Below are 12,280 nucleotides of genomic sequence, written 5' to 3' on the forward strand. Positions count from 1 at the left end.
GGATGAACAACTGATAAGCCCTTTTTAAAGCCTTGAAGAGCCATTTCTCTTGGGTGTTAATCCGAAATGAGAAATACCAGGCTTTGATACCAATTGTTAGGATCAAGTGCACTAAGAGAGGGGGGTGAATTAGTGCAGCGGAAAACCTTCTACGATTAAAATAAACTACGTTCGTTCGATAAAAGTGATTTCTGTAAGAAAGCCAATTCGTAAATCACTTTAACTTTTGATTAAGCGAGATGCAACAAAGATATAAATGCAGTTTGCAGTAATGGTTCAAATCAGATAGTAGGCGCAAACTAAAATATGATATTCGTACGGAAAAACTGATTTACGTCTAAATGCTGATTCGTAAATCACTTGATTAAGTGAGATGCAGTTAAAGCAAGGATATAAAGGCAGTTTGTAGTTATGATAGAAATCAAAACGTAAACGCAAACTGAAATATGATGATCGTACGATAAAATTGATTTACGTCTAAACGTCGATTCGGAAAGTGCAAAGCTTGAAACCCAATAATATATGTGCTAGTCATAGGTGCCCAACAAGCCAATCACGTGAGTGATGGCACGTGTGACTTGATACAAAATCTTTTTGCTTATTATATTTTGGCGTATATCACTTTATATGTGTATATATATATATATGTATATATATGTATATATATGTATATATATATAAATATATATGTATATACATATATATATACATATATATGTATATATTTATGTATATATGTATACATATATACATATATATGTATACATATATACATATATATGTATATATATATGTATGTATACATATATGTATACATATATATGTATATATGTATACATATATACATATATATATACATATATGTATACATACATATATATATACATATATATGTATATATGTATATATATATTTATACATATATACATATATATATACATATATACATATATATATACATATATACATATATATATACATATATACATATACATATATATATATATATATATATATATATATATATATATATATATATATATATATTGTGATGTCCTTCGATTTGTGCAATGGGAATCGGATCGTGATGAGATCACGATAATGAGATCGATTCACCTTTAAACACATATCCTAAATAATCCCGGTCATAGGTTACTCGAGAGGGACATCGTGATAACCGGACAGATTGGTGTGTTGTATACCCGTCCATATGATGGATGCAGCTAGTCTCATAGCTGCTCGTGTAGGGACACTAGGGATACAGTACAGGTGCTCATTGGAGAATGAGTTCACTGATTGATCCGCTTACGGAATGCTGGATGGTTGATGATACCTTATTGTTAGACAGCGATTCCGTAGTCCTAGTGGTGTATCTGGTCCTTAGACTTGAGACACCAAGGATGTCCTGTATGAGTGCTCCACTCTTTGATACCAGACTTATAGGTTTGGTTGTCCCAGATCTAGTACAGCTGGTCATTGGGAGTGGTAGTCGACCTTACGAGGGCTATTGAGTGTCGATAGAGGATCATCCACTCTCGGCGTCATGAGAGGAATATTCCATGTGTTCTTGCTCAGACAAATCCCTGGCCAGGGTCATTCGGGTTGAGAGAGAAAGAGTTCTCCAGTAGAATCCGATTAGAGCGAGACTCGAGTAGAAACTGTATGGGTCTGACAGCACCATGCTTAATATACGGTCTCTGGGATATTAGATGGATGAGGGACTATAGGTACACGGTAACTGAGGACAGACAGGTCCAATGGATTGGATTTCCCTGTATCGTTTGGGGACTACGGCGTAGTGGCCTAGTACGTCCGTAGTCGATGAGTCGAGTGAATTATTATAGAGATAATAATTCACTGAGTTAGAAAGAGTTCTGACAGGTATGACTCACGGCCAGCTCGATATTGGGCCTAGAGGGTCACACACATATGGTAGGCATTGTGATGAGTAGAGGTTCAGATATGAGATATCCGACGGAGCCCTTGTCTTATTGGATGCAGATCCAATACCCATTAGGGGAGGACCCATTAGGGTTTGATAGGGGATCTCTATAAATAGGAGGGATTCAGAGCCTCATAGGCTAGAGCCTTTGCTTGCCTTTCCTATTCTCCTCTTCCTCTCCACCTCATAGCAGGCCTGGAGTTTTGAGGAGCATGATCGCAACCCTGCTGTGTGGATCACCGGTAGAGAGGAGAACGCTTGACCTCCTTCACCCTCTCCTAAGGATCTGCAAGGAAATAGGGATATACGATCTCCCTAGGTAACACAACCTACTCTATACGCAGTTTTAAGTTTCGCGGATTTTGCGCACCAATCTTCGCACGACGACGAACATCTCTTTGGGAATCGGGGATTTTGTTTTCTTGTTCTTCCGCTGCGCATGTGATGTCGCCCCCAAGATTTCCCAACAATATGCGCAGAAAGTAGTAAGCTTTTGAGGAGGTTTGCAGTAAAGATAAGATGCTCAAAGTAAATACAAACCGAGATTTAGAGTGGTTCGGTCAATCTTGACCTACTCCACTTTTGGCTTCCTCCACCGACGAGGTCACCGACGTCGACGTGGTCACCGACGTCAACCAGAGGCCTTCCTTCAATAGGCGAAGGCCAACCACCCTTTTACAGTTTCACTTCTTTTGACGGGCTTAGGAGACAACCCTTACAGAATTTCCTTTCTTCTCTTAACAGATTAGGACTTGGAAGAAAAGAGGAAGAAGAACTTTCAACTCATACAACACTTTTGAGCTCTAAAAATCACAAAGTAAAATCAGAATTTCGATGGTTTTTAGGTGCCCTTTCAGTGCTGAAAGGGTGGGGTATTTATATGCCCCAACCCAGTTTGAATTTGAAGCTCAAAACTGTCAATTCCCAGAATTCCGAGATCTAGCAGTTGCACTGCCTAGCAGAGCTCGAAGACTGAGCCTCTGGGCGGTGCCACCTCTTGTCAGGGGCGGTTGCACCTCCTGCCAGAGCTCGAAGACCAAGCTCAGGCGGTGCCACCGCCTGACTGAGGTGGTTGCACCGCTCAGCCAAAGCTCGGAGACCGAGCCCGGGTGGTGCCACCTCCTGTCAGGGGTGGTTGCACCGCCCAATCTTGCTCGGAGACTGAGCCCAGGCGGTGCCACCGCCTGGCAGAAATCAGGGTCCGAATGGGTTGATCCATTCGGCCCAATTTGGGTTTTACAGGGGCCCTATTGCCCCAAGATTAAGTTAATGGGATCACCTCCCATTTTCAACTTAATTATTGTGCTAACTTCGATATTTCCTAAGACATTTACTGCAACTTGCTCTGGTGCGTCAATCGCTTCTTCCGGCGAACTTCCGTCGATCATCCGATGAACCCTCGGTGATGCTCCTACGGACTTTCGGCAAACTCCTGGACTTGCGACGATCCACTTGGCGAGTTCCGACGAGCTTCTTTGGCAAGCTCATGGACTTCTCGGATTTGTTCCCGCAGAACCTCCGACGACTGTCCGAACTTCCGTCGAACTCTCGAACTCCCAACGTGATCATTGTCTTGATTCCAGCGCAACTCCTGCTGCATATCTTACTTTCATCGTAGTTAATCCTGCACACTTAAAACAAAACTTCGATTGAGACAATTAATCCTAAGCAATTAACCAAGTTGTCCGGCATGTCATTAGTCCCTCGATGCTTCGTCCGATTCTTCGACGCATCATCCTCTCTTGTAGCCTATTGCCCAATCGGCCAGTTGACTTCGTAACTCCGATATCCTTGGCACAATACCCGCTCTTCTTGGCCCGATGCCCGAGTCCACGGCCCGAAGCCTTCTGTCGATACGTCGACCGATCCACCGGCCCGACGTCCAATCTTCTGACATGTTCCTCCGGCACAACATGATTTTCCTGCTTTAATTGTCTCATCCTAATCGAAGCATCCTGCGTCACTCAAAACGCAGATTAAATCATAAACATATATCAAGTAGTTTCATTATCAAAATACGAGATTCAACAGGGATGACGAGCTGGGTCCGATGCGACAGTCGAGTGGTGCAGGAGTGGTGGTGATTAAATGAGTTCGGTGCAACAATGGTGAGCAATGTAGGTGAGGTGACGGTCGAGCAGTGCAAGAGTTGTAATAGTCGAGCGGTGTAGGAGTGACGATGATTGAGCGGGTCCAATGTAGTGCAGTCAAGTGATTAAGGAGAGGCGACGATCAAGTAATGTAAGAGTAGTAGTGCAAGCGCGACGACGATGAGTGTTGCAAGTGCAATGGCGGTCGAGTAGTGCAAATCGAGTAGGTGCGGTGGGTGAGTGGTGGGAAGTAGGTCAACAAGAGGAGAGGAAGAGAAATCGGTTAAGGCGAGAAGTGAATATAAATTTAATAATTAAAAATAATAAAATTATATTTTTATCATTTTTATTCATGCTTTCTTTGCACGTGATAACACATGTAATTTTTTTCATCGGTGAAGTAGAAGAATTGGGGTTAAATGTTTCACTTTCGTAAGTGTAGGAACCGAATGCTACTTTTTAAAGTATAGAGACCAAGATACTAATCATAGTTAACTATAGAGAATAATATGTAATTACCCCATAATTTTATCATAATATGATTCTAACAAAGATCTTAATATTTTTATATTTTTAAATAATTATTTATCAAATTTAATATATTTTTGGGTTAGTTATCAATTAATGTAATTTAATTTATTTTCGAGTGCAACTAAGATCAAATTGGATCAAACCATTTCAAGTTTTCATAATTATATGAAAACATGATTCCAAAAGGATTTGTACTAGTTTTCCTATTTTATAATAATTTTATGATAATTAATTATCTAATTTAGTATATTTTTGGAACAGGTATTAAGAATGGATATATTTTAGTTTATTTTCTTTAGTAACAAAGTCAATTTCCACCAAATGAGATTAAATTTTCATAACTTTGACTCTACTAAACGATTTCTGGATGAGGTGGAAGGAGGACAAGGAATTCTAAATCGGTTCTGGATCATTGATCCATACTGATTCGCTGACATGAAATAATTCAAAAAAATTACGAGGGTAAAAATTATAACTACGAAAAAAAATACATAAAACACTATGAAGGACATCTGATAAAAAATAATTATGAGGGACTACTCGATAAGTCGTCGAAATTCGGAAGTAAAACCTCTTTGCATCCTTTGCAATGGCAGATATGTAAATCTGCTAAAAAAAACGAAATCCTGCCCTCTATTTTTTTCCCCATCCGTTCCTGTAGGGTTTTAGAGGGCCGCCACGAGAGACGATCAGGGGAAAGTTCCCCGTGAGCTCCTCAGGGATCGTCCCGCTCTCTGAGGGAGGAGCCGGTCTCGTACAGCGAGAGCCACAGGACAGGGCCCTCCCTCATCCAAGACGACGCCTTGCAGCCGCTGCGGCGGAAACCTGGCGAGAATGGCGATGGGGTTTTCCATCCACGGGGGCGCTATCAGGCATCCCTTTATCTGCTCCACCTCTCTCTGTCTCTCCTCTTCCCATCGCCGAGCGATCTCCGGCTTCGCTCGGGGACCGCACGTCCACCCTCCGTTGTGCAGGACTGGGTATCGCACTTCTCTTTTCTTCTTATTGGTTCCTTATTTTTTCTTGGTACTTCAGTGTGCATCTGATGTTAATAGGCTCGGATGCTTGTTTCTATTCCAAAGATTACGCTCCTTGCTTCGTTGGGGTTCTCTCGAATTGAACAATTCTTAATAAGCAGTTTCTTTCTTCTCTAAGTTCAGGGCGTATGATTCGGCAACTAGGGTTCCAAGTTAACCAAGGGAAGTTGGTCTGTTTTCTTACGCCTGAAGTTACACTGAATTGTTACCCTTGGCTTGTACAAATTTTGATCGTCATATGATCCTCTTTCTTTTTTAATCATTGGATAGTTTGTTTATGCAAATCTTTAGTCTTTAGTTTCTGTTTTGTCTCTTCTTTCTGTTTCTCATTTTTGGTTTCAGTAGGAATCTTTTAAGATGGAAGTATATTTTGGAACCATATTGTAGTACGATTGATCATGGGAAGTACCAAGCAAAAGGTGGAGTCTTGACTTGGGTAATAGGATGATCTGCTGCTGCATTCTTACAGTGGATGATGCCAGCTCAGGTGGTGATAAAAGGAAACCTATGTCTATTTCTCCATTCTTTGTTAATGTAAGAAGCAAGGTTTATAGTTTCAAATAATATCGGCCGGTACGAGCAGTACGTATCGGTCCGATAGGATATCAGTATGCGGACTGGCTGCTTTCGGGTGGTATCGTCTATCGGCGTCGCTCTCCCTCCTTGTTTGTCGGTGACTTCTCTCGACGCGGGGAGAAGAATCCACGATCGCGGGTAGAAAAGAGGAGACGTCGCCTCGACGAAAATGATTTTTTCTTTTACTTATATATATATATATATATAACCCCCCGCGCCACTCTTCTGCTCCTCCTCTGTGTTCCTTCTCAGTCTTCCCCTTTTTCCTATTCTCTTTCTTTTCTAAAAGAAACAAAGGAGAGGGCGCAGAGCGCACGGAAATAGGCAGTGTGTGTGTGCGCGGGGTGCGCGCTTGATGGGTTTGCTTTAGTTCTTGGGAACTGTGACAGCGCGTGTCGTTGCGGTGAGTGCGGTCACCGGCTCCTCCTATGGCTTCGCCGCTATTGCTCCGCCTCGTCGCCGGAGCACTCTTGTGTGGATAAGCGACGTCGCCCTGCGTGGGGAGAAGCGACGTCACCCCGTGTGTGGATAAGAGAGGCGATGTCGTAGAAACAATTTTATTTTCTGCCCATGTTGTCACAGACTTAGCTGGATTTACCTAAGTCGTGTGGCACCCTTGCGTGTCCGTCCGCAAAGGTCAGCCTCCCTGAAGTCTCCTATTGTCCCCTTAGGACCAACAAAAGAGAGAACGGGCTAGAGAGAACGCCTCAATCGGGATCCACAAGCAAACATCTCCGAAAAAACACTTCATAGACAATGCAAATTACAAACAGACTTTATAAGCTTTGAACAGTGGCACAATAAAGGGTAAAATGGTCCATTACAGACCGAGAATCTCTCGCACGTGTCCATATGACACAACCTTTATTTACAAGCCTAAAGAGGCCATCAACCCAACTAAAATGAGACTATTAAGCCTTCGGCTGCCCCTCTACATGCTGTACAAGGCATGAACATGCCAAAAGACACGGACATACATAAGCATTACATCAAACATCTTGTTTCGAAGTTTGTCCGTGACATTCTTCCCCACTTATTCCTTCGACGTCCTCGTTGAAGCCTTTGTCGACACTGCAACTCCTCGCCTTTGCTGAGTTTTCAATCTTCTGCTCTAGCTACAATGCGCCTCTTGGCTCCTAGCTGCTCTCCGCTGCTGCTTTTGAGTAGTCGAACCTTTGATCCGCCATGCTGCTTCAACTCATCAATGACTTTGACTCTGGTGTGGGGTTGGCTGAGTTGTGTTGATCCTTGTTGATTCCTGCGGATCCCCCAGATTAAATAAAAGACCATCCTTACTGCGCCAGTCTCTCAAATGCCTCATGCTGCTTGAACTGGGTGGATGCTTGTTGGAGCTTTTAACGAGCATCGCCTTGCAAACTTTTGAAGTTTTGGGTCCTTCCTCCACAAAATTTGTTCATTGACTCTTCTTTCACTTAGTTGTCACATCCAAGTAGGTTCGCATCACTTCCGCTTTCGATTGGTATTTCGTTGGGAAATGAAGCGGACAATCTACTCTCAGTAGCACTGATCACCGTTAGTGAGAATTTGACAACTATTGTCTTTCATTATCTTCGAAGGGTCTTTGAACTTGTGCAGAGCTCCTCTGCTGGATAGATAAGAGAATTGGGGTACTCGGTTTCGTCCATTCTCTTAAGAGTTGAGAAGGCAAAGGTTACTCCGCCTCCTCGAGGTTGTACTCCATGCATCGAGCTGGTTACTGGTCTTCGCCTGCTCTTTGCTCACACTTCTGAAGCACTTGAAGTGTTTGCACTCCTTGCGTTGAGTTAGTTACTGTGATTCACCTTTTCAATGCCATCGAACTTCTGGAATGTAGGAAGTTTTCACCCCAACTTGGAGTAATTCTCTCATAGGTTTGGTCGCCTCTGGGATTGTACCGTCTTCTCCATCAACCCTGCCGCCTACTCCACTGAGTAGCAAAGGTATAGCACCGCGTACTGCCTGCTTTGTTCCTTGGTTATGCACTCTTGCATGACCCAAAGTCCTTCACTTTTGGCTATCATGATGAGAAGCTCATTGACACCGGTCTTACGAAGTTCCTCGGCCTCTGCCCTTCAGCCTTGTCTCGGTACTTGGAGATTTGGCTATCATGATGAGAAGCTCATTGACACCGGTCTTACGAAGTTCCTCGGCCTCTGCCCTTCAGCCTTGTCTCGGTACTTGGAGATTGCCTCTGCATGCTCCACCTCCTCGGCCCCTTTCACGACCAAGCGCTCTCCCTCCATGAGAGCAAGGGATCAATGACTTTCACGGAATTCCCGCCTCTGCGGTACCATGACGCTGTGTTGGAACCCTTGCAGATTCTAAACTTGGGGTTGATCTCTTTAGGGGATCGGCCTCCTTGGAACTCTATAGGAGTTCCTCCCTCCAAGTTGCTGCTCAAAGGTTGCAGAAAAGATTCATCTATTGCTTGAGAAAAGAGGAGGAATACATGGCTATTTATAGGGCTTCTAAACCCTAACTCCTAATAGGACTCCTACTTAAGACTCTTACTTCTAACCAACTCCTAATAGGACTCCTACTTAAGACTCCTATTCCCTTACAACTCCTAATTCTTCTCTAAGAAAAAACCTCCTACATGAATGTCCCTCTCAATTAGGACTCTCCTAACTAGAGTCTTAACAGAATGTCCCTCTCAATTAGGACTCTCCTAGCTAGAGTCCTAACAGAATGTCCCTCTCAATTAGGACTCTCCTAGCTAAAGTCCTAACAGCTTTACATGAATGTCCCTCTCAATTAGGACTCTCCTAGCTAGAGTCCTAACAAACCCGCCCTCTTCAAATCAGCCTTGTCCTCGAGGCTGACGATTCATGGATTTTGAGAATTTGATTTTCAAGTCATCATAGTTCTCCAAAGTGGCATCTTCTGTTAGTAGGTTTGCCCACTGTATTAGCAATTCAGTAGTGGATCGTCGTCGTCGGGTCATAATCCGTCGATCAATAATGGCACTTGGCTGAGTCTGAAGTCCTCCTTGGGTAGTCATATTTGGTGGGTAGCTTTGGGCTATCTCCAAGCACCTATTTACAACTTCTGTCTGGCCGTCGGTTTGTGAGTGATATGCCATACTCCTTTTCAATTTAGTACTCTTATAGTGTAATTCTTTTGAGTCCCAATTGTAATGAGCTACGGAGCTTGGTGCTTCCTCCAATTTTTTTATAATCTTACTAGTCTCTGAATCTTCCTGCCATTCCATCTTAATATCCTCAAGGAATTCGCTGGTCGGAAGTGAAATGGCCAAAACTTCAGTTTGCTCGGGTAGCTGCGAAAGCGCATCTGCAAAAACATTCTCTTTCCCCTTTTTGTAAGTTATTTCATAATCAAATCCAAGAAGTTTTGTTACCCAGTTTTGCTGCTCAGGGGATGATATCTTTCGCTCCAAAAAGTACTTGAGGCTTTTATGGTCGGTTTTAATTTGAAATCATCGACCAATCAAGTAGGGTTTCCACCTCGTTGCTGCGCGCACAATGGCGAGCATCTCTTTATCATATGTTGACTTATTTTGATGGGAGGGAGATAATGCCTTGCTAGTGTATGCGAGTGGTCGACCATCTTGCATGAGAATTGCTCCAATTCCGACTCCAGATGCGTCGGCCTCAATAATGAAGGGTCGGTTGAAATCTGGTAGTGTTAGCACCGGCGTCGTCGTCATGGCTGCCTTAAGTTTGTCAAAGGCAACGGAGGCTCTGTCCGACCATTGGAAGACATCTTTTTTTAAAAAGGAAGTAAGTGGTGCACTGATCTCTCCATAGTTTTTCACGAACTTGCAGTAGTAGCCTGTTAAACCCAGAAAGCCATGTAGCAATTTTATGTTCCTCGGGGTCAGCCAATTTTGCATTGTTCCAATTTTGAAGGGGTCTACTGCCACACCTTCCTCTGATATGATATGCCCAAGATATTCCACCTTCTTTTGAAGAAAGCAAAAATTCATAGTGGTTATTGTGTGTTCAAAAGGTGGTTTTCGGTATGTCTTCTTCGCATACTCGTATTTGATGATACCCGGATCGAAGGTCTAGCTTTGTGAAGATTTGTGCTCCCTTTCATCTTGCAACTCATCTACTACTGGAATAGGGTATTTATCCTTGATGGTTATGCCATTGAGAGTTCGGTAATCAACACATAATCGCCATATTCCATCCTTCTTTCGTATGAGGAGCACCGGTGAAGAGTAGGGGCTACAACATGGCCGAATAACTCATGTTTTGAGCATCTCTTTTACAATCCTTTCTATTTCATCCTTCTGGAGATGTGGATACTGATATGCCTGAGCATTTACTGGAGATTGGCCTAGAAGAATCGTTATACAATGATCATGCCGACGGGTAAGAGGTAGGTTGCGTAGTTCGTCAAATATATCTGAAAATTCAGCAAGCAAAGGAAGTAGATTTGGATCTTCCAATTTTGTTGGCTCTCCCTTAGTTTGCTGCTCAAGTTGTACCAAAAAGCCACTGCAAGCTTTATGCAAAACCTTATTCATTTGTTGTGTGCAAATCATCGTTACGTCGCTCCACGTTTCCCGTGCAGTATCACCTGTTTCTCCTTACTGTAAAATTTCATAATTAGTTTCATAAAATTCCAAGAAAAATCACCTAATGTTGTCAACCATTTAATTCTGAGCATGGCCTCATGATCATCAAGAGGGAGTAGGAAGAAATCTGCAATTATCTCTTGGTCCTGCAGCAATAGTTTCTCCTGCGGGCGCCTACGATCACACTTCAAAATCCGTCTGTCGGTGACCTTAACATCAAACCTGCAACGATTCTCGATATGTAATGTCATTCGAATAGCAACCTTACTGTTTAGGATATTATTAGTGCTGCCCGTGTCGATGAAAACAGTGATCAGTTGTTGTTTGAGAAGGCCTCCAACTTTCATCATTTGCGGGTTTGAGTAGCCGGCTAGTGCATGTACCGTAACTTTGGTCGGTTGTGGCTCTTCTTCTGCATCTTCTTCTTTATGTTCAATGCTCTCTTCTGGATGTTCAATGACCTCTTCTTCTACTGGTTCAATGATAAAAAGTCTCCCTTTACTACAGCGATGCTCATGGCTCCACGGCTCGTCGCAATGCCAACATAACCCCTTCGCAGATCACTCCTGAAGCTCTTCTCTTGTCAACCTTTTTGGTGCAGGGACTCGGTCAACAGTAGGGGGGGCTAAGGGCTTCAATATTACTGGTTGAGGAGTGACCCTAGTCCTTCGAGCTTTATGGTTCAATTGCTCCTCTTGATGTCGTGCGAAAGAGATGGCTGCCATAAGCGTGTACGGTTGTCGTGCTTTAACTTCTCCTCGGATCTCCGGCTTCAAGCCCTCAATAAAGGTCCTCAATAGTTGTTTTTGAGACCAATCAAGAGTTTGATTAGATAATCTTTCAAACCAGGTTTGGTACTCCTGAATGGTGGAGGTTTATCGGATCTTTGCTAGTTGTTCGTCAATATTCCCGTAATCGGTTGGTCTGAAGCGGATCAGCAGTCCTTCTTTGAATTGTTGCCATGAAAGGACTCCATAAGTATGTTCAAACCAGTCAAACCACTGTATAGCATCCCCTTCAAGATGTATAGCTGTAATTTTCACCATAGATGCATCCGCGGTTTTGTGGTACCGAAAATATCGCTCCGCGTGCAAGATCCAACCAATCGGGTCTCCTTCTTCCCATCTAGGGAAGTCCACCCTTATGCGTGGATAGTTGGGATCGATCATAGAGCCTCCCCTCCCTTGGAACTCATCTCTTCGGGCCTGGTGCGATTGGGCAAAGCTCTCTCCGTGATATGATTTTTTCGGGCTTAGTAGTCGGCCCAATCTGAGTTCGGTAAAGAGCGTCCGAATCTTATCCTCCATTCGCGCCTCCAAGGCTTCGAATTTAGCATCGATTGTCTCCTTAGATGCCATAGTATATGCCTCCAAATTTATGATGTTAAGATCTCTCTTTTGTTGTCAGGTTAAAGGCATGTATAGGTTGAGAGAAGTGATGGTCGAAAGGGTTGGTGGATCGGTGGATGTAGGCTACGATTTAGGCTTGTTTTGTGGCTGTTTTGGGTGCAGTTTGAGGGTGTGGTTTGGTGGAGTCTTAGGGCTGTGGATGAAAGTTTTGG

The 12,280-nt window shown here is 43.3% G+C and overlaps 1 protein-coding gene across 3 annotated transcripts in view; it reads left to right on the forward strand.

Annotated features, from left to right (window-relative positions):
• Positions 1 to 5,216: 5,216 nt before the first annotated feature.
• Positions 5,217 to 12,280, forward strand: part of LOC135585392 (DNA polymerase I A, chloroplastic-like) — a 64,560-nt gene continuing 57,496 nt past the window's right edge. For all 3 annotated transcript variants that reach the window (XM_065171719.1, XM_065171720.1, XM_065171721.1), the window contains exon 1: positions 5,217 to 5,543. In XM_065171719.1, coding sequence (XP_065027791.1) covers positions 5,398 to 5,543 — 146 coding nt within the window. In that variant the 5' untranslated portion in view covers positions 5,217 to 5,397. The remainder of the gene's footprint in view (positions 5,544 to 12,280) is intronic.

The sequence above is a fragment of the Musa acuminata genome, chromosome BXJ3-10 (assembly GCF_036884655.1).
Source record: "Musa acuminata AAA Group cultivar baxijiao chromosome BXJ3-10, Cavendish_Baxijiao_AAA, whole genome shotgun sequence".
NCBI lineage: Eukaryota > Viridiplantae > Streptophyta > Magnoliopsida > Zingiberales > Musaceae > Musa > Musa acuminata.